Genomic DNA, 23,495 nt, shown 5'->3' with positions numbered 1-23,495 from the left:
GACCCAGAGATGTCCCACGACCCCACTCTCCCTACTGTATATGGCCTGCGAGGCCAGGCCACGTGTTCGGCAGCGCCGAAGGATTTCCTCCGCTCGACCCTCCGTCGAAGATTTTCGCTCGGCGGAGAACAGCTACAACTGCGTCGAGGGAGGGTTTATTAATATTATGATAAAAAACGACCAAAGGTTGAGGGTTGCAATGTCTCTCGAAGAGCTCCGCGTGAAGGCGACCAGAAGCTGGGCGGAAAAAAACAATCTGAGGGACCTCGACGCGTGAGGGATTGTGGGTACAATGCACTTCACTATAGGGATAGTGTTTCAGACACGCCTCTTTTTTATATTGGGAGGCTAGCCTACTCAAGTTTTTTTTGTTTTTTTCTGAGGGGGAAGCTCGCCAGATTTTTTCGCAGCGTCGCTTTTCCTGTTTGAGGGCTTTGAGATGAGGCGAAAACCAGGAGTTAATGTGTTGCCGGGGCTTGCTCTTTTTTAGCTTCAAAGGGGCTATAGCGTCGAGGCATGAGAGCATAATTTTATTGTAGATGTCCACCATCGTGAGTGGATCAGTGTGATCCGGGATGGCTTTCAAGGTTGGTGTGATAAGCGGGATCAGGTTTTCAGGGGGTGATGTTTTTTTTATTTCGGGATTGGACAGCTGGCGCTATGCTGTTAGCTTGTGCTGGGGTTGCCTTTAGGGTAAACGAGATCAAATAGTGGTCTATCCAGGGCTGCGGGAGTATGGCAGAGACCAGGACTGGGCAGTTGTGCACAGCTAGCCAGTCCAGAGTTCTCCCTTTGATATGGGTGGGCTCGGTAATCTTCTGGGTGAAGCCCAGTTCCCCTAGGGTGTTATTGATTGTACTGGCATTGGCGTCTGCAGGGTCGCTAAAACCAAGGTTAAAGTCTCCTAGTAGGATGCGTTGTGAGGAGTTTTTAAGATTGTTTGATAAGATGTCTGAGGTCTTCTTCGAATGATCCTAGGGGGGCCCGGTGGTCGGTAGATAAGGTGAATGGAGATGGATTGAGTGGTAGATAGTGTTAACTTGGCTGTTAGAGATTCACAGGAGCTAACATTGGTGAGTGATTCAATTGTGATAGTAAATTTAGTTTTGGCTATGATGGCAAGACCTCCACCTCTAGAAGTGGTGCGATCAAGTCTTAATAGTGTGTAGTCATCTGGAACTGCTAGCATAATTGCAGGGCCTGCCGTGGGGTGATGCCAAGATTCGGTAACTGCTAAGAAGTCCAGGTCTTCATTATGTAGCAGGTCAGCAATGTCTGATGTATGGGCTACCATGGAACGGGCATTTATTAGTGCACCCTTGGTCCCTAGATCTGCTGGGTTTAGGGGTGGTGGCACAGAGTCGTGCGTGCTTTTCTGATCACGGATGGGCTCACAGTGGAGTCTACTTTTCAGTTGCAGAGGGTGAAGGGATGGATTCCTGGTCACCTTGTTGTGGGCTAGTTTAGATAAGGGGTCATAGAGTTTTGCGAGCCTGGCACGTAATCTAAGGTTTCTCGTGAGAACAGGGCAAGGTGTGGAGTTCATTTCAGTTAATATGTATGGGTTATGTGTGGCTCAAGTGCTGATAAGTTGGGTAGCATGATTAGGTATTGGCTGTTCAAGGTGTGCAATATTAATCTCAGTAACACTGTATAAAGCACATGGAGATACATAGTAATGTTGGGCAAGATAGACTGGAGCGGTGTAGTTATTGTCTGGTAGCTTGGGTCTGGTCTGATGAGGCACCTAAAGTCGATTTGAGCAATCCAAGCACGAAAGCAAGGTCACTAACATAGTGCAAAGGCAATGGGTCACTTAGGTTCAATTTGTAGCAGTCAAGGCACAAAAGCATAGGTCACTTAGTAAGGTGCAAAGGCAAAGGGTCATCTAGATTCGTTTTTAACAATCGGGACACAAGAGCGTGGGTCACCCTAGCAGGGTGCATAGGCAAAGGGTCACCTAAATTCAATTTTAGCAATCAAGGCACAAAGCATGGGTCACTAGCAGGGTGCGAAGGCAAAGGGTCATCTAGATTCGATTTAGACAATCAAGGCGCAAGAGCATTTTGACAATCAAGGCACAAGAGCATAGGTCTCTGTCAGGGTGCATAGGCAATGGGTCACCTAAATTGAATTTTAGCAATCAAGGCATAAAGCATAAGTCGCTAGCAATGTGCGTAGGCAATGGGTCACCTAAATTACATTTTTAGCAATCGAGGCACAAAGCATAGGTCACTTAGTAAGGTGCAAAGGCAGAGGATCATCTAGATTCGAATTTAACAATCGGGACACAGAGGCATAGGTCACTAGCAGGTGCAAAGGTAGTCAATACTAGTCACAGATATACTGAAGGCAGTTTTGTGCGCCAGGCATATTTAAGCAAATCAATGTTAATCACAGATGTGCTAGATGCAGTTGCAGGGTATATGAGAGCATTACAAGTGTATTACATTTGCAAAAGTCAATGGAGGCGCATTCAGTGGGTTGCAGTTCTTCAAGATGCAATAAGTTACTGTGTAGCTCACGCAGTAGACATGGTTTCAAATATAGGGGCATACATGAGAGCAGATGGCAGAAGCCGTGTAGTGGGAAGTAGTAGCAAAGCGGCACTGTGCTCAGAGTCAAGTTAGTCCCTGGAGGTGATGGTAGGGAGGCTCTGTATGTACGTTTGGGTGGAGAAGGTAGGGGAAAGCTGGGGGGGAGGGGGGGGGGGAGGGGGGGGGTATGGCGATGCTCGGGCAGTGGACAAAGTCGAGCAAGCAGGTTAGGTAAAAATAGCAACTGTTTATGTACATACGTGCAGCATGGTAGAGTTGACCCCTTGTGTTATGGCAGCGGCTGGGGAGGGTGTACCTTGTATGAGATGGGCCAGGGGGACTGGCACACGGTCCTCACGGCTCCGAACAGGCTCGAAACAGGAGACAGCCTTGCCTCCGTGGGCCTTGGAACGAGTGGGCCGGCTTCGCCTGCCGGCGCCCAATGGCTGAGGAGATAGGCCAGTAGGCCAATCAGGAGGCGGATTAGGTGGAAAGGGCAGCAGGCATCAGGTGGGCGGCCATCTTCGAGTGGATAGGTACCTCCTGTACCTTAATGGCGGTGGGGGCTGAAATCTGTTTCAGGGCGAGGATAGTGCAAATAAGGTAGTTTGCGTTTCAAATTAAAGCGCCTGTAATAAAACAGGGGCTGAAATGGCACTTTTATGCACGTTGCGCGGATGGCTTCGGCGCTTACCGGGAGGCACATAAAATGCAGCAGGGCATGAAGGAGTCCTCCGTGGGTCCTCTGCTCCGGCAGGGACGTCGCCTGGTGCTCCTGCTCCTCCCAGACTAACAATATTGCCGTCTCGGTACCATGACCTGGCCTAAAACCACATCATTACAGATCCAAAAAGCCCTGGTCCTCCAAGGAAGCCTTTAATTGAATCGTGACAATCTTTTCAAAAATGGACGCTACCCTCTCCTCCAAGCGTAAAGCCAGGCAGGACACTATTGAGTCTGGCTCCTAGGAACAGCACGTTCTACGATGGTGTCAAGCAGGACTTTGGATAATTTATGGAGAATCCTAGATCTGTCAGCATCTTGACGGTCCCCTCTGTGTCCAATTGCCAACAATCGCGAGCAGGACCGGATGAGCCAGTCGTAGAGGTACTGGTATACATGTATCCCCTGTACACGCAGATGGGTCACCACCGGGGCAGGCACGTCATGAACAGTCTAGGGGACGACTTCAAGCCGAAAGGTACAGCCTTGAACTGGTAGTGCTGTCCCTGCACTACAAAGTGTAGAAACCTTCAGTACTTCCTGTGAATGGTGACGTGGAAGTAGGCGTCCTCCAGGCCCATCGATGTCAAGAAGTCTCCTTTCCAATTGGCGGAGCACGTGGTGCAAAGCGACCATCCTGAATTTTAGAAACTTGAGGTGCTTGTTCAGATGTCGAAGGTCCAGAATGGGCCTCCAGCCCCCCAATCTTCTTGCCGACCAAAAATTATCTGGAAAAGACTCGAGCCCAGGTCGCTGGGGGACCAGCTCTATCACCCCTTTTCGCAACATGGCCCGTACCTCCTCCAAGAGCTGAGTGATGTGCTGTTCCTAACGGGCCACAAGAGGGATCCGCGGACACCTGTGCTGAAACTCCAGGGTGTGTCTTGGGTGAGTGTCCAGCACCCATTCGTCAGTGGTGATCTTTTCCCACTCGCTGATCAACCTAGTCAGCCATCCTGCCACCGGGGAGCACGGGTGGGAGCTCGACATCCTGGTGGGTTCAGGCTTGCTTCGGCACCCTGAGGGCAACGTTGTCCTCCACCGTAGGGCTGGGAGCAGCCTCTGTTGTATGCTTCCTGAGTAGTGGATCTGGATGGCTAACGGCACAATGAGGAGCAATCTCTCGAAGACCTGCTCGACTTTCATCTTGAGGAGGAAAAAGAAGAGCGGTGCTGCTGGAGGGTGCCCAGGGAACAGGCTGTCGCCTTCCAAAAAGGTTATCCCTGTCGAAAGGCATGTCGAGTACCTTCGCTTGGAGCTCCTAGCGGAAATTTGTGGCCTTCATCCAGCTTGGAAAGGCGGACACCACTCCCCATCTGCTGGAACCCTGCGTCGGCAATGCTCAGCGCCACTGATAGAATGATCTGAATGATCTGATTATACCTACCCATCCAGGAAGCGAGCCATGTCCATCTTCCTGTGATCAGGGAGGAACTCCAAAATCCGACCCAGCTTGTACCACAGCTCCCTGTCGTACCTGGCTAGGATCGCCCATTCATTGGCCGCCTTGATGGAAGACGCTGCAGTGTAAATCACTTTCCTTCCCATGGCGTCCATCTTCTTCCCCTCGCTGTCCGGAGGGACCGAAGACTAGGACGGATTAGCTCACCGTTTCCTTGCAGCAGCAGAAACCACAGAATCTGGCGATGGTTTGGGCAGAGCCATGTATGGGTTCTTCAAGAGGGCCAGGCCCTACTCCCACATGTCGTCCAGAAGGGGCACCGCCATGATGGTCTTCCTCTTGGCCTCACACCTCTGCTACAAGAAACCATCCTTCCTGGTTTCTTGGGGCCCAAGCTGCAACCCCCGGAGGCTCTGGTTATCATGGAATGGTACAACCCCACCTCATCTGGTTGGGATGCCCTAGGCTGCCGAGACCCACCACAACAATATCGTTGTCAGTTGTGGCCGTATCCGCCCACGTGTCAGTGTCTGCTGGGGGAGAGAGGGCCCGATGTGGAGGCACAAATGAAGCGTCGATGACGCCTTCTCTTCTTAGCTGGCAGCACATTGGGGATCTGGGGGACCATTGGGACCGGGCCTTGTGGCACCCTCCTCTGAATCACTGACACCAAGTTGTGGAGGGTTGACAGAATGTCCAGAGAGACATCCCCTAGCTTAGCTGGCGTGATCAGAATACTAGGCCCTGCGCTGTCGTCGTCCTCTTCCATGTCCTTATGGACCGTGTGTAAGGACTCCAGGTCCTCGTCCGTGGATGAACCTTCCATGGCCTGGGGCTGGTCTGGTGCCTCCTTGCTCCCACCCCATTTTTTCCAACCTGAGGGGCCAGAACCGGGCATAGAGACGATGGCCCCTTCTCTAGCGTGCCAGCAGACTTCGCCCAAGTCACTGTAGCGGTTTTGCTCCTCAAGGGCAGTGACTACCTTCACAGGGTCAGCCCCCTTCGCCTGCGTAAAATAAGCTGCCACCAGCTCAGCTCCATTGTCGGCAAAGACTTATCCAGCACCAATTGGGCGTTCTTGGGCACTCAGATTTCTCCTCTGTCCGTGGCATCTTGGTCTTCGCCCACAGTTTAGCCGGGTTGGACGATTTCCTTTTCGAGGAGGAGATGGATTGCCAGCTGGCAATGGAGGCGGATGGTGATATCGATCGTGCCCTGTACACCACAGGACTTGTGGTTCTTGGCATTGTCTTGGGCCCCCACGGGTGAGGCTCAAAGGCCTTTGAAGATTGCTACTTGGACCGTCCTGGGTGAGGCATGAACCTGCCGGAGCATGGGGCAGAGGCCTTGGCGTTCAACCACGCCGCCCATATACTGCGCCTATCCTTTGTAGTCTTGGAGAAACAGACATATATGAGGCATAACTGAGAAATGGAGGCCTTGAAGAGGGATCTTCCTTCCTTCTCGGTCATGGTCGGAGGGCATGAAGTAGGCCAGATGGCCTCACTGTTCTTTCTGGAAACTTCGACTATCTTCGCCCTTGAGGGGTGCTGAAATTCACAGACAACAGATCCTGCTGTCGAGAGCCTCTTTCTGTTGAAAAAGATGAAAAAACAGAAGTAGCTTGCACAGCAAACTTGGACTCCCACCACTGAAGCGTGCAGTAAAAATCTGAAGATGGCTGACAGAGCAGGGACTTGGGGAGAGGACGGTCATTGGATGGGGGCAGTATGACCTTAACTGTTTTTCCTTATACAGAGGATTCCAAAACGGACCGGGAATATTCATGAGAATGCTGGCCAAGTACAGCTACTTTCACTTGCAAATGTTTGTCTCAGTTTGGGTTGATCTTTTCTTGGTGGTATTGTGCACGGTGAAGTTTGAAACCCTTCTCTGTACTCCTGGCGGAACTTAAATTCCAGGGAATGCTGTAGCCCTCTCACCCATCAGCAGGAGGAGGTATGGAAGAGAACCTGGCGTTGCATGTCATGGCTGGTCTACTTTTCCGCCCTTGGGGGCAGCACTTAAGCCTAGTCGTCCTCCCTGGTGCATGAACCAACTGTTGATAGTGTCCATTGGAGTACAAGTGCTGTTTTACATCCACTGTGTTTTGGGAGTTTGAAGCCCTGGTAAGTTGGTTCCATGTCGTTTCATTGGCCGATTTTTTTTCCACCGATTTGTTTTTGCTGATTATTGGTCGAAAAAAAACTCATTTTATTTGGTGTTAGGTGTTCCCACAATCCTCCCTCCCCAGTTTACTACCTATTCCCCCACACCGATCTATCCCTAATATCCCTTACCCCATATTTCTCAATGTTTTTTTCAACCAAAAAGCGATGGGGGAAAAAAACTCCGCCAATGAATGAACATTGTACTGGTACGTTTATTTTTGGTGAACACTTGCCATGAGCCAATTCTCTTTCTATTAGTTGGTGTTAACTGTGACCAAGCAGTTTGGGCGGGGCTGTCCCTTTTGAGGTGGGTCTAGGCCTCAAGTGCATATGGTCTTTCCCCTTTTATAATTGTTTGGCAGGCAAAGAACGATGGTTTGGAGGGTTGGCCAGAGCACTGCTAGAGGTTAAGATTGATTCTAACCCTTCCAGCCATTGCCACTTTCCTTTTTTAAACTGTCACTGTCCTATTTATGGGAGAAATCATTTCAATGTTTCATGCTTTGTATTTGCATTAAGACCTCAACATATTTGTGAAAGGGGATCCCCAACAAGCTTGTCAATTAAAGATGCCTGTGATTTAGACTTGAAACCATTGAGCCATGAATACCGTCGAGGATGGCAGAGTTCCCGGTCTGGTAGCCCACTGGCCCTGCAGCACGGAGGATTTTTTTTTTTTTATAGGGCATCTGCATCTCATCCGACTGTGCTCCACTGTACCTTGCCATCAGCACACCAGCATTGGCAATCTGTAAACTGTAAGATTCCAAGGTGGCCATCTTTCTGCCTAGGAAGTAAAGGCGTTTGCTTCCTTAGCAGACATTGCATGTGTGCTACACTTTCCCCTAGCTGCGACTACCATAGTGTCTAGCTATGTATGGCATTTCATAATAAGGGGGATATGTGGGTGATGGATCATATTTTCTCTCTACCCAGAGATTCTGCTTTGGCCGTGGCTGGTGTTAAAATGTAAGCAACACTTGCTTCTTTACAAATTCAAATAAATGTATGCAATGTGCTACATTTTTTGACTCATCTAGGGCATCCTCCATCAAGCATTTATCTTCCAGTTTGTCCTTTGTTACACCTAATCTGGTAGCTGCCCTTTATACCACTGCGATAAAGGTTAACTAGTGACTCCGATCTACAGGATTGATTATCTCTTCAGGTTGAAGGTCGTCATGACCTTCCTCTTCATCTCACTGTAGTTGTCAGGGATATTTCATCACCTTGGAAGCCGATGCTCCTCGCTCCCTTTTATCCTTTACCCTGGCCTTCATAAGAAGGGATACATGTGATATGACCCATGTTAGCCAGGTGAGCAGTAGCTCATTCAGAAGCTCCTTGTATTCTTACACTGAGCTTCCCTCACAGAAGTTGGGTTCTTTTTCACCTTTATGTCTTGGTAAGCTAGAAAAAGAACAGGGTGCGCCAGTATATGCAAAACACCTAGGTGGAATGGGCCTTTAAGGTGGATTTAAAGAATTGGACTATAGTGCAAGTTGAGAAATGTTAAGGCAGCACCTGTGTGCCAGTGCCCGGATATGGGTGCGTCTGCACGACACCAATATGAGGCTGTGCGCTGGTACATCAAAAAGGTAGCCTTGGTGCTAAACACATGGCCTCAGCATTGTCTCCTCAGTTCCTGGAATCTCAGACTTGCTTTATGTGTATATTTCTTTCTGGGCATTAGCGCACGTTTATTTCTGGTGACCCCTTTAATTGGAGTGTATAGTGTGGGCGGTTTAACCTCCGCCAACTTCTTGTATGTTATGAGAGGCTCAGAAATCAAACCAGGTTCTTTTTGGAAATGGAAGATATAGGATTTGGAGGCTGGCTTGAAGCTTTCTTTGCTTCCTTCGTTAACAGATCAGGATATCAAAGGGTTTTAAGGGTCAGACTTGACCCTTCGTTCTCTTGCGACTTGACCACCAACACTGAAGGTACACCCTTGGAGGAGATGTTTGTGCTGCCTTCATCGTGTATGCTGCCGAGCACAGCTGTTTGCGACTTCAAAAAGTCTTTGGTGTGAACTGACGACACGCAGAGCATGCCCATTTCTTGTGATAAAAGGGAAGGCAATGATTACACACTAAATGGATGCCCACCAAGGGCAATTTGATGTTAAACTTTGGGCAAAATATAAAAGCGGTTTTCATCTTTGAGGTTGGTTATACCAGGGGAGCACATACAAAAAAATATTATATAATGTGAAAAAAGGATTCTCACATTATCAGTTCTAACATCCAATGAACAGTGTTGGCTCAGTGCCATTTTTGAATTGAATCAGTGCTGTGTAAAAATTCAGAAAGGCTGGCCTTGTCTCCTGTGACTTTCTTAAAGGGTTATTTTTGATCTCTGCTCACTCCTGAAACTATCAGACAGTCAAGGGGAGGGAAGTAGTTGGAGGGGGGGGGGTAGATTCGAGTGTGGCGGGGGACTAGTGTGTGCAGGTACTCAGATGAATAGTGGGTACCCGAGAACAAATGATTTATGACTACGTTTTAAGTAATCAAATTTGAATATGCCGGACCAGCCACTGCACACAGCATGCTAGTAAACAGTCACATGCCCAAGAAAAACAAAATATGCATTTCTGTACATTGGTGCCCAATACTTCGCAAATCAACTGCTTCCGCCCATTTCTGTGCAACAATACAGAACAGTGATTGTGCTGTTCCTGGAAAGCATTTTCAACAGACGCACTAATCATTTTTCTCGATAATGAATACAAAACATTGGGTTCTCATAATCCATCAACTTTATCTTTAAGACATGATTTACACAGATGATGGGGCAATAGATGAGACTATCTGGGCACAAAATCCACCACAGCAGACTCTACATAGCCATCTACAGCCTTCCCCCAAATGAGCCACCTTGTGCTCTCAATTGCAAAACCTTATGTGCAGCAATAATGCATAGGAAATCAAGGGTAGCTAGGGAGTCGAACACGTGAGCCCTTACATGGGGGGGAATTGTGTGAAATAGTTGACACATACCTGTCGGGTGAGGCTACCTCCGAGGTTCATGGTCCCTGAGCCCATTTTATTAGTCTGAAGCCAAAGCATCACGGTAGAGGTGAGCTTGTAATGAGCTGTGCGACCACTTGACTTCTCCTAAAAAGCAAACAGCACAGGGAGATTATCTATAGTTTGTAAAAGTAAGACTTTAGCAGACGACATGCATACACAGCGGTAGTTTCTGGTTATTTACTACAGCATGCAAATCATCACCTCCCTGACTTCTGTTTTGCACAGTGCACCCCTTATGTCCCAAACAGTCTTTCCGCTGCTCACCCATTTCTGGCCCTTTGCCACCCCACAGACATGCCTACTACTTCTCTTCCTGGTTTGTTGCTTTTGCATGCACAGAACCTCATCATTACCCTACCTCCTGTCTTTATATGGCAAACCAACTCATTTCTGTTGCACCTTTTGTGTTCCTTTCCTACTCCTTTAAAAACCCTAAACTATTTCTCATAAATTGCAAATAAAGTTGGTTTGCACAGCATCAAACAGTGTGTCACATTGGCAGCAATTAAAAAATGCAAAGTTATTATTTTCTGTATCCGAGTCCTAAAATAACCAACATTGTATATGTAGATTCTTCTGTAACTAACACTTTAAGTCAGAGCGGTGTGCATGCAATAGAGTTGGATTTGAGAAAAATTGTATGAGAGGTCAAGCCCAGGCAAGGCATAAATTAGTTTTCAAAAATGGATAAGCAGGGTTGGCTAAATAAAATGTTCCTAAATTAGCAAACAAACTTAAGTGATTAGCAATTTCATACTAATCTGTTTAATGTTACCTGAAGTTATTTGTATCCAAGACGTAAAATGAGCAACACTACAACATGTTTGTGCACCTCTGAAGTAAGGCACTTGTGAGACAAGGGTCTGTAAAATTGTAAAATGTAAAGGTTATCTGCTTGAATGGACACAAAAATAGATATGATAAGGCTTTGAAAGCAGTTTTCAGTGCAAGGCTATGTGCAGCTGGGTGCAATATCTTGTATACTGTATTCTTGCCCCATCGTGTGCTTTGCAGGGAGAGGTTCCATAAATTAAGTCCCTAATTTTAAAGAAAAGTCATAGCAGTGGACAAAGTCTGTAGTATGGGGATGTTGAAGGCAGGGTAGTTGTCAGCTTCAAGATGGCCCATGTCCGTCACTGATCTAAACTATTTTCAATACAGTGTTAAATACCACTTTCAGGGGAGTGCGCGGGCGGTAACTTCCCTCAAGCCCAAGCCAGGTAGGTCCAAATGCATCATTCCAGCCCTGTGTGCCCACAAATCGGTATTTATCGCCATTAGCACTCAAAGCTAACCTCAGGGATTCAGATACCTTTTTATTCGTTTTAAAAAAGAAGTATTTGCGCAATCCATGCTGCCCTTAAAGAAATGACACGTTTGTAGCTGGTAACCATTTACAGGGCCTGGAGGTGGGCTAGGAGGTGCACAGGTGAGTGGGCAGCGGGGCTGGCGGGGGAGAAGATGCTGATGGGCAGAGGGGATGAGGCGAGGCACTCCAGTGGGGTGACAGCCTCGGACACCGCCTCCAAAGACAAGGTGAAGGTTGGACAGCGGGACAGCATGAAATGTAGCTACTTGCAGATTCCGCTTGCGTTCCGAATTATAATGTATGGTATAGCAAAAGGTCTGAAGATGTGCAGACTGGATGGAACTATTGATTGCTACTTAAGAGTAAACATCTAGTTCGCTTAGTGTATTCATTTTGTAAGAGGAAAGAAGGTAAGAGTCTAAGCAGAGTGGATGGTGTAGCAGGCAAAGAACAGGGCAAACTACACAGTCTACTATAGTTTGACATATCACTTCTAGGGTTAGCTGGTATAAACCTCAGGAACGAGCGATGGGCCTGCCAGATACTACAAGTTACTCACTTACTCCTAGTCCATAGTCCCCTTTCCTCCATATTGTATGGACGTCCCTAGCTAGGGATGGGAAATGGATACTTTTTCACCAGAAGAAATGGTCTTCCGCTTTAAATTTAGATGTGCCTGGGGGCGCGGCTCTGGGAGCATGCACTCCCCGACTCCGCCCACCAGGGCCACTCCTCGGTCCCCTTTGACGTGTCAAAATATAACAATTGCCTAGTGACACTGGTTTATTACAGGGAAGGATGGATGGACATATGGAGGAAAGGGGACTAAGAGTATGTTGGTCATGTTGAGTAACAGAATTACTCCTACGTCCCCTTTCCTCCATACTGTATGGGAGATTACAACTGAATGTAGCCCTTGGCAGGAGTTGCCCCTCTAAGAATACAAGGTCTTCAAAACTGCCTGGCCAAATGCCGAGTCTGATCTGGCGCTGGCATCCAAGCAGTAGTGTTTGCAAAAGGCTGATGGGGAAGCCCAAGTGGCCATCGTCTGCCATGGAACATGTCTTTGGAAAGCCAAAGCCATGGTCTTGGCTCCGTGGGCGTGCATTTTTACTGGCTAAGACCTGTGCTGCCCCTCATAAGCCTCCTTGATGGCCATCATCCACCTTGCTATTGAAGTCTTAGAGGCGGTTGTGATAATATCCCCGCGGAAATGTTGCCATACAAGAATGGCGCCTTTTTTTGTGGCGATATTACCACAGGGACACCGCCGCTCACATTTGCCCCATATATTATTCCCCAAATCATGTCGCCTATGCAGTTTCCCAGAGACTATATGTATGCAAACATTATTGATGGGATAATATTGCCAGATACCGTGGTTCCACTGAACCTGCAACACATCCCCCAGAGAGCCTACCTTGCCCCATCCAGGATGCAAAATGGTGGCATCTCCTGTTGCTCATGGTGGCAAATAGGTCTACCTGAGGGTGGCCTCACTTGTTAAAACATCCTCGTTCCAACTGCCACTCGTAGTTGTCGACCCCCAGCCTGCTGAGTCTGTCCGCCTCCAGGAGGTGGACTGCTGGTAAATGTTCGCTAGTGCACACTCCCATTTGCTGATGGACAGCCTGCAGAGCGGAGAAGACCTGGTACCTCCCTGCTTGTTTATGTAATACATGTCTGCAGAGCCATCCGTCTGGAATCAAACCGACTTGTTGCTGACAACACGGAGCAACGCTTGGAGAGCAAGCTAGATGGCCATCTCGAACCAGTTGATGTGTTCTGGTTGTTCCGTGACCAGACTCCACGGACACCGCGGTTGTCCAAGGAAGCCCCCCCCCCCCATCCCGCTAGGGACTAATCTGTGGTAATGGTGCTCCCAGTTGACAGCTGCCTGAACAGCCTGCCTGCTAACAGGTTGGCGTCTGCCCTCCACCACAAGAGGTCTTGGTGAAGGTGCTGTGGTATGCCGACTAGAGCAACTTGGGAGTCTGTTTCCTGATTGCAAGAGGCTGAGAAATGTAGCTGCAGCCTCCTCATTTTGAGCCTTGAGCAGCCAAAACGCAAGCCACCATTATTCCAAGCAGGTGCTGGTACCACCATGCCAAGGTGACTGGTCTGCTGAGAAAATGCCATGTTACCCTCTTGATTGCCGTGATCTTATCCTCTGATGGGAAGATCCTTTCCACCCTGGTATTCCAGATTAGCGCCAGGCATGTTAAGGACTGTGTGGGAAGTAACTGCGACTTCTTGAGATTGATTGAAAACCCCAAACCATATAACATGTGCATGAGTGTGGCAGGTGTGAGCTGTACTCACTCAGGCGACTCCGCTCAGATGAGCCAGCCGTCGAGTTATCGATAAAGGTGGTGGCCCTATGCCCTGCGCAAGGCTGCTACAGCATTCATTAACCTTGTAAAGCCCCTCTGGGCAGAATTGAGGTAAAAAGGGAGTACCTTTTATTGAAAATGAAAACCCACGATCCTGAACCCATGGAAGGAACGATGGGCACCCAAATCGGGACATGTAGTAAGTATGCTTCAGATCCAGGGAACACATCCGGGCTCCCCCACACAGTGCCTCCGCAATGAGTGATGGAGTAATCATCTTGAACTTTTGAAAGGTTAGGAAAAGGTTCAATGATGAAAGGTCTAGTACAACTCTCAGGCCAGCCTGGTTCTTTTTGTGTATGGCAAAGATATGGCAATAGAAAGCCATACTTCGCTGTGAAGCTGTAATCTCCTCCACCGCCTGACTTGCAATGAGCGAACAGATCTCCGCCAGAAGAGTTGCCGTCCCAATCTGTGGGAGTGGAGGGTAGGAAAGAGGAAATGGAGGTATCTGCAGGTGGAAGCCCAATGAAACCACAGAGCATCCATGGGTCTGAACTTTGCCCACCATGAATGAATGTGTAGGGCAAGCCAGCCCCCCCCTCACCCCCCCCACCGGCGAACTGTGGATCTGGATGGCACTGTCACAGTTTCTTTCCCTCCGAGGCATGTCAATGGGAGGGGGCCTAGAACACCACCTTGTGTCACTACTTGTGCTGCTTGCACCTTTGCTGGCTGGGCAACCTGTTCGGCTGTCTAGAGAGGCGCTCCTGAAAACCCCTGAAGCCACCAAAGGTATGACCTCTGTCAGAGCGTGGGTGGCTTTAGCTATAGGTCTTGGGTGTCTACTTCATCAAGATTAACAAGGACTAAGCTGTTTGGGAGATATTTTTCTTTTCAGATTTATGAGGCTGGGGGTGCACCGATAGTAAGAGCTAGTCTCCTTCTGCCTGCCTATATTTGGCGTCCAAGCGCTTATTCGTAGGCTGTGTGGAATGCGACTTAACCCAGCCCTTTTTTTGCAAAGGATTCTACATCCTTCTCCAGAGGGATGCCCGTTCTTGTCGTTGGGCGAATGGTCAGCACCTCTCCAAGACGCCCCCCCCCCCAGTTTGTTCAATCTGCAGCTGGGGGATTCCCCAGGTACTCAGCCACTCCCGCCAGCATCTCGTGGAAGGCCCTAGTTGAGGGAGTATCGGGGGCAGGGAGGTAATCAGGTGAGGGGGATCAGGAGATCCTCCTCCTCGCCAGTGTCCCCCACTGTGTCCTGTAGGTCGGGTGCTGCCGGAGGCGTGCTGGTGCGGGCAACTGTGGCTGCTGACTGGTAGTGCCGGAGGCAGTGATGGGGGCTGCGTCAGGGCAACCTGGGCTTCAACGGGAACCAGGGTATGGCCCAAGGCCGGAGCTTGAGGTGTGAGGACTCCTGAGAAAGGTGCCCATCTGAGGCGACTTCATGAGGGTGAGGAACTTTTCGATGAACCTATCCTCGCATGCTGGTGAAGGGCTTGTTTGCGTGGGAACAGGTCCCTGAAACTGTGTCTGCTGCTGTGCTCTTGCTGCCCCTCGTCTCACTAAGCCGGGGTCTGTGTATCGCGCGTGTGCGTGTGTGTGTGTATACGAGGTGGACCAGGCAACTGGCGTTGTCCAATCCCATATAGACGGCGTTCCCATGGCCGCGTGGCGGAGTGGGGGAGGCTCAGGATGTGCTGCCATTTTGTCTAGCAATGCGACCATTTGGTCACACCCTGCGCCATGTACCATGTACCTGACGAGTTGGGACCAGTCTCTGCCTGCACGCTTAAAAGCAAAGGCTCAGACCTTCCCTGCACCTCAGGTAGAGTCCTGGGAGGCGGAGTGCCCTCGGCCACGACACCACTAGTGCTGTGTATATGCGCCCCTCGGAAGAGTGCAGTGTTAAAACAGATCCCCATTACTAAAGCCTTACAGCCCCTCAGCGCTGGGACCGGGAGGGTCCTCTGAGCCCTCGGCTTGTAGCTCTTGGATCCTCTTCCCCTTGCTTGTTTTAGGACATGCAAGGCCTCTCCTGCTTCGATGCTTCTTAAGGAAGGAGTCGCCCTTTCGGGGTGCAGAGGAGAACAGGGCACCTACTTTTGGCCTTGTCTTCCTCCTTACATATGCCTTGATGTCTTCTGGTGGTGATCCCTCGAACAGCTCTCTCCACCTGGCTAAGCGTTTTTTCAATGAGCCTGGGGTCAGTGCGTTGTATGCAGAACAACCGTCCCAGCCCTGGTCGGGGCCAAAGCACCAGAGGCAGAGTGCGTGAGGATACGACGTGGGGAAGAAAGCCTTGCAGGCCGGACTCCTGCTGAAACCTGCGACAGTTGCCATGCGCTGGGGAGGAGCGTGGCAACAGGCAGAGTATTAACTCTGAGTAGTTTCTATGGAGAAAAGGGGAAAAGGAAATATCCAGTGGAAGAGTGCGTGGAATTACAAGGTCTGAGGCCTAACCCAGTAGCGCTGGTGAAAGTGGTCTGCTCCAGTCAACACAGACAAGAGGACTGGGGAGTGGTGCGGTCAGGTGAGCACATGCTCCCCAGGCTGCGCCCCCGTGCGCATCTAAATTTAAAGGGGAAGACAATTTTTTTTCTGGTGAAAAAGGTTGTTTCCCGTCCCTAGCAAGGGACGTCCATACAGTATGGTGGAACGGTGACAGGACGTAGGAGTAAGCAACAGTGTGAGGAGATAGAATGTCAAGGAGTTTCCGAACAGGTCATGGTTTGAGCAGCAGTAGCACAGATGCATGTAACAAGCAGGTCAAAGAACTAGGTTTTCCATCAAAAGCATTTGGCCACGTGAGCATGTCATTTTCAAAAGTGCTCACTCGTCACTTACTGAAAAGCATGTAAACAATGCAGTATATTACACTAGAAATACTGCAAATGTGCATTATGTAACTTGCATTTTTAGGAATGGAATTGCAGGGCTGTCTTTTAAAAAGATTAGTTACATACTGGTCTTTGCAAAACAGAACATAGCACGCTTAATATAAGTATCATCCTGATTACTTCAAGTTCGCAATTATTTGAAGGACGAACACTTCTTGACTACTAACGTACTGATATGTTGGATACCGAAGAGCCCTGCAACAAGATTCGCAGCAAGGGAGACCGAGAGGAGAAAAGGACGCGAATGACTTGAGAACCGAAGCGGAGCGAAACGCAATCCCAGTGACTTTTTCCCCAAAGGTGTCAGTTAAAAGGGAAAACGGGAGCAGTGGGTGAATGAGATTCCGTTTAGAACCCCTGTATAAGGATCTCAGAGTATCCCTGGAGGAGGGGACCAAGGCAATGCAAGCCATGAAAAGCGGGAAAGCCTCTAGATCAGATTGTGCAAACATTGATTTATACAAAGACAAGCCAAATGTTTAGGATCAAGTACTTACTAGGGTGTTTAATGCAGTTATCGAATTAGGCATAGTACCAGCTACGTGACAGGAGGCCGTCATAGTACCCATTTATAAAACAAACAAAAAAAAAAAGGGGGGGGGGTGGAGATCCTGAGAAACTATAGGCCCATTTCCCTTCCTGACTGGGCAGGAATCTATGCAAAAGTAATTCTTGAACATTTACAGAAATGGCCTTTATCAGAGGGTATCTCGAGTAGACTGCAAGCGGACTTCCGAGATGGTATGGGTACAGAGGAACAATGCTTACGGTTAGATCTCCTGGTGAAAAAGTACACAATCCTCTGCAACACCAAGCTGTACGCAATCTTTGTGGACCTCTGCATGCCCTTCGCCTCAGTCTCAAGAAACAAACTCTGGTCGGTGCTAGCCGCTCAGAACATTCCACCAGCCCTACTTGGTATAATCCAAGTTCTATAAAAGGACAGTAAAGCTGCAGTGCACTGGGGTGTGGGAGGTCAATGCACAGTCATTTGTGGTACAACGAGGCGTTAGACTGGGGTGCGTATTGGCCCCACTCCTCTTTTGCCTTTACATCAACAGATTAATAGAGGAGTTAGTGGCCAACCGCCTGGACGCACCTAGAATGGGTAACATGCGCTACCCAGTGCTGTTTTGTGAAGGATGACGCTGTGCTGCTCGCAACAAGACCAATGGGAGTTAACCACGCTACTAGAACATTTGCAAAGACATGTGGGGCATTGTATTGTATTTTGTTATTTATATAGAGCTCTTACCCCACTTGTGTTGCCTCAATGCGCTTTTCCTTGGTTGAATGCTCTTGGTGACCGCAGTCAATGTGATTGGAAAATTCTAGGGGGGGGGGTTAGCTTAGGGGATGCCTGTGTGCATATTGCCGGTCTACGACTTGGATGGCTGGCAAAGCTCGATTTAAGCAGCCCAAGTGAGGTCAGACACATGGGTGGGTGCGGTTGAGGGTTAGAGATAGATTGCTATTCACTCACATAGAAGTCAACATGGAAAAGCTGCAGCAAGTCGCGGCCTACAACTTTTTAGGCCTCCCGTTTGCGGAGTATGGTCCCTGGAAAGAGCATGTGTTTAAAGCGCACCTGAAGCTGGAAAAATATGAAGGGGGCTTTCATCGTCACATGGTCGTCACAGTCAAGGTAAATAGACTGACTAGTAAGAACTGTGACTGCAGAGGTAAAAAAAAAAAAGCAATTGCAAAATGGTTCACCCCACTATTAAGCACCATGAAAAAGGAAAACAAAAAAGATGCAACCGGAACGGAGGAAAGAATACAATCCAAACAAAAAACACTGTTGCAGATACAAATACGGGCATACAAGGAAATTCAAAAGGCAAAGAGAAGGCATTATGACGACAGAATCACCAATGCCACCAACACCCACAAATAAATGTTTAACATGATTAAAGAGATAAGAAACCCACCAGGCTGCGATGACACCCCAACTCCCTCAGTGAAACTATGCAACGACCTGCCAGAACACTTCAAGAAAAAAACTCAATGACATCCGACAAATCATACAAAAGAGACCAACCAAAACTTACAATCAAACAAACCTAACACAGAACCACAGCACAAACTCAAAAACGTTCCTGAAATAACAGCAGAGGCATTCGCAATGCTGGTAAAACACAGCAAGAAAGCTGGATCACCCATGGATCCCTGTCCCCCAGACATCTACAAATCAATCCTTGCACAAGGAACGCCAGAAAAATATTACAGAAACCTTCTAAATCTATCACTAGCAACAGGAACTGTACCGAGGGACTTCAAATCAGCATATATTAAACCACTTATGTAAAACACAAGTGGCGATGCAGAAGACCTCACCTAACTACAGGCCGATCTCAAACATTCCCTACCCGACAAAACTCTTGGAAACCTACGCATATGAACTAACCCAAGAACACGTACAAAAACAACCTGCTAAACCAAGCTCAAGTTGGTTTCAGACCCGCAAGAGGAACAGAAACAGCACTACTATCCATCTGAGACGACCTAAAAACTAACGCAGACAAACACAACCTCAGCCCTTTTGCTGCTAGACATCTCCGCAGCCTTCAACACAGTTAGCTATGACACCCTAACCAAAAGACTAGAAGGCATCGGCATAACAGACACAGCACTATTCTGGACTAAATCATTCCTAACAGACAGAACATAAACCGTATGGATTAAACCCTTCAAATCCACTCCACGAGTTAACAACTGTGGAGTGCCACAAGTATCTTCACCATCACCACTGCACTTCAACATCTACCAGACTCCAGTCCTCAGAATCTTCAAAAAATACAACATTACATGCTACAACTACGCAGATGATCCTCAAATCATCTACAAAAAAAAGAATCCGATCATTCAACCCTAACCGACTGTCTAAAAGAAGTCTTCAACTGGATGAATGCCAACAACCTGAAAATCAACCCAATAAAGACAGAAATCATGATAATTTCCAAAGACCAAAACCGCCATCCCGTGGCCAACAGAAATGGGAACCGCACCAACACCATCTAAGGTAGTAAAAAAATCTGGGAGTCCTGATGGACAACACCCTAACCTTAGAACTACAAATAAATGCAACAACCAAGAAATGCTTTTTCCTCCTCCACACGGTAAGAAGAATCCTACTTTTGCTCTCCTTCACGCACAAAACACTCACTATCATCGCCCTCATCATGTCAAGAATCGACTATGCAAACAGCCTCTACCTTGGAATACCAGAGTACCTCCTGAAGAAACTACAACGGATCCAAAATGCAGCAGCCAGACTACTCCTCAAACTACCAAGAAGAGACCACATCACTCCTGCCCTAAAAACACTACACTGGCGCCCAGTAAAACATCGCATCACCTTCAAAACAATGTGCATAACGCACAGGGCAATCAGTGGACAAGGAGCAGAATTCAAAGAAAATAATCTACAAGCCAACCAGACTCAGGTCCAAATCCACCTGGAACTAGAACCATCCCTTAAGAAAAATTGGAGGCACCTCCTTCTACCACTTAGCCACAAAAACCTGGAATAACATCCCAAAAGAAATAAAACACCTAAAACTTAGGAAATTACTAAAGACCTGGCTCTTCAACACCACAGACTCAAACTGAAAACCGAAACAGAAAGGAAAAAGGATGACTTAACTGGAGAGGACACTGACAGCTCCCAGAAATGACAGGGGAGCTCCCACAGCACCTGAACGGGTGACGTCGGGTAAAGTGGAACACAGGCGACACCCATAAACAACCCCAGCCAATCCCACCCAACATCCTCACTCGCCGCTTAGTTGCTATCAGGTACCACAGTATTGTGGAACAGTAGGGATATTGGCAATCACCACACTAGCTGAGTTGTGGACATTAGCAGGTGCACTGGCCATATGAGTAGGAAGGGAGGAAGGCAGGGTTGTGAGGGAGGCGGGTGGAGGTGGGGGCCAGATGTGAAAGGGACCTTTAATCCCGGATGGGCCCAGATCAGGACAGAGGCGCAGGGGTACTACTGCACACATCCTGGGGAAGATTACTCGAGCCCAGCGCCTCAATTCGGGATAGAGATGCCAACTAACCAATTCCACTAACAATCTCCCCCTCTGCATACACCTCTAAAAATCCAAACCAAACAACCACAAACCTACAACACAACAAACCACACAAACTTCACTACATTGCAACACCAAAACAAAAGAAAACTGTCGCACAACAGTACATGACGACTACCGGCCGCAAACACCCCAGGCCCAGCCAACAGACCCAGTGGGCTGAGGCCGCCAACAGCACATCACTGCTCTCTTGTACTTTTCCAGCTTCCTCCCACTAACTCACCCTCCCTTCCTCTTTCAGAGCCGCCAGAGCACCAGGGGACCACTCTGGTGGTGATAGTTCGCGGTACAAATGTCCTTTAACATTAAATAGAATGTACCATTGCCACCAACAGAAATAGGGAATTGCTATAAAACTATACATAGATCCCTCAGTCAAGACATTGAGAATACAAACCTGGAACTCAAAGTAAGGAAAGTGCTATTTACACAGAGAACGAGGCTGTAAGAGGACATCCTAATGAGAAGGATAAAATGTTAGAGAAACTTAGAAAGGTTGGATGACCTTAACCTGGGAAAAGGGAAGAAAAACCCTTGCGTGAGAATCAATGAGAAAAATATCAAATTAACTGAAATCTCCGATGCAGGAAAAGATACAAATAAGACCAAGAAAAATTCAAGACATGAAAGCAAAGAAGTATTAAAGGAACTGTATGAACTGATCAAATAAGTCACAAGACTATGAAAATTAGTTAAATTAGTTATTGAACAGCCAACTCGCCAGAAGGCAGCAATTCTCCTTTTCCTAGTTGTTAAAGATAGTGTTAGAGTTAGTTTGGGCAGGGGACTAATTATTTTATTGTTAGGTAGGCAATACCCCATAGAATAGGGAAATAGGCTTTTTCCCTTTCTTTAATAAAAAAAAATCTTACAATGCCTAATCAGTATGTGTCCTTCATCTGGCCTGCCACAATAGTCAGAGCTCAACAAGGAGATCGAATTTAACTCCATACTAATTAGGTGAACTGTGATTTCACTACTTACTACCAAAAGACTTCTCTACCACAATTTGCTACCTGGCTGATTCAGCCACCCCTTCAAGTTGGCCTGATGAACCTGAAACCTCAAACATACAAAATCAGAGGTGCATTCTTCACATATGTAGCACTCTACAAGCTACATTAAGGAGAAACTCGAAAAGTTCCCACGAACAGGACATGAGGGCACTGCCTTTCTGTGTATGAATATTAGGAATTCATTATACATTGGCGGTGGAAAAGAACCCCCCCCCCCCCGATAACTGAAATAATGTACCAAATCATATGGGGGGGGTTTGAGTTTATTCTCAAAACAAAATGTACTACCCCCACTTTTTGCTCTAAAGTGCAAAATGTTAGTTTTCAGCATATTGATTTCCAAGTGGTTTTAGAAAATCGATAAAGAGCTCCAAGGGGTAACATCCAGTATCTGAAGGGTTTATTAGAAACAGATTAGACCACCACTGAATCAACATTCAAATTTGACATCTTGGAGAAAAATCTGAATTACCCCAAAGCAGGAAGAGATGAGACAGAGGAGCTTTCATATTTAATTTGCGTTGTACCATATTCCAGTACGATTGCCCCATCAAGCCTGCTGGCCATCAAAGCCTATCTTCAACCTATCAATAGCACAAATAAAGTTGAACTTTTTCCTTTTGAAATGTAATTTTTGTGAGCCAAACGAGATAGAAACGCACAGAGGCCTGGAAACTATTTTTTTTTAACAGCCAGCGTCAATTCCTCCAACCAAAAAGCCCGTAGGGCTCTCCATGTTAGAAAATCCTGAGAATGGTTTTCAGGTAACAGGAATATTGCGTATAATACAACATAGGTATGGATTTAGTTAAATAAAAACAAAGATATCAGATGTGTTTCTCCTTTCAGAAGGAAACTGTGCCCAGAGCCTCTGAATTTTCTCTAGTGGTATAGGATTTTTAAACACACAAAACACTAACTTACCTTATACAGAGAAAACGAATTCCTCAGTGAGAATGGGGACAGACTGAGCTCTTTTAACATAAAAATGTTATTGTAAAATTGAGAAACCTTTCGAGAGGAACTAGAGTATTCCAGGTCAAGAATAACTGAATTCCCCTACACCCCCCACCCCTTTTCCTTGGGCAAGGGTGTGCAAGGAAAGGCCAAATAGTAATGGCAACAGAGGTATCTCTCTAACCGGTGTCAAAATGTCACCCTTCATCTTCATAAGAGTTTGGGAGCGGACATAATTGGTTTCAAGAAACTGAGTAAACCAGCGGCCAAAAATCATATTTATGAAGAACTTCTTGCAGGAAATAATTCCAGGTCCTAGCACTCGATATAATGCGATTCAGGCATCAACTAAAATGGGTCAAAAGGAAATTTCCCACGTCTTTACCAAGTATGGCTGCTAAATGTGGCTAGTGCCCTAAAATGGCTGTACCATGAGAGTTTCACTTGTTCTTTGGCCATATTGTAGTTTGACCTTCCTACCTTCACAGATTAGAAGAACAAGTTACTTTTTTACCTGGTAACGTTCTTTCGATGGGATGTTTCTCCAACGTATTCCACATCTATGACAGTAATCACCACAGCTGAGCTGCTTCGGAAAAACTTTTGGCGTCTGCGTCGCTACGCCGTCCCTCGAGGGCTTCCGTCGAGTGCCGACGTCACTGGATGTTATATGTAGGACGCACGACACCTGTAGCCTCAATTGTAGTTTTTTCCCAGAACGTGTGGCACCAATCTTCTGTCAGTATGACTACAGAAAGCCTAGCGGGACGTAAGCTGCAATCGCATAAGAAATTCTGTAGAGGGGCAGGCTACAATGTGGAATCCGTCGGAGGAACAGCCCATCGAAAGAACGTTACCAGGTAAGAAAGTAACTTGTTCTTCGAGGGGATTGTGTCCGCCGACACATTCCACATCTATGACAGACTCCCAAAGCAGTACCAAACTATGGAGGTGGGAAAAGAATTTAGAATATTAGAATGCCCAATCAAATTGCAGAATAGAGGAC

The 23,495-nt window shown here is 47.5% G+C and overlaps 1 protein-coding gene across 4 annotated transcripts in view; it reads right to left on the bottom strand.

Annotated features, from left to right (window-relative positions):
- CAPZB (capping actin protein of muscle Z-line subunit beta) overlaps positions 1-23,495 on the bottom strand; it is a 631,298-nt gene that overhangs the window by 160,324 nt on the left and 447,479 nt on the right. For all 4 annotated transcript variants that reach the window (XM_069610389.1, XM_069610387.1, XM_069610388.1 and 1 more), the window contains exon 6: positions 9,836-9,952. In XM_069610389.1, coding sequence (XP_069466490.1) covers positions 9,836-9,952 — 117 coding nt within the window. The remainder of the gene's footprint in view (positions 1-9,835; positions 9,953-23,495) is intronic.

This window comes from Ambystoma mexicanum, chromosome 8, assembly GCF_040938575.1.
Source record: "Ambystoma mexicanum isolate Mex_15411 chromosome 8, UKY_AmexF1_1, whole genome shotgun sequence".
Lineage (NCBI taxonomy): Eukaryota > Metazoa > Chordata > Amphibia > Caudata > Ambystomatidae > Ambystoma > Ambystoma mexicanum.
This window is presented reverse-complemented; position numbering and strand designations above follow the sequence as displayed.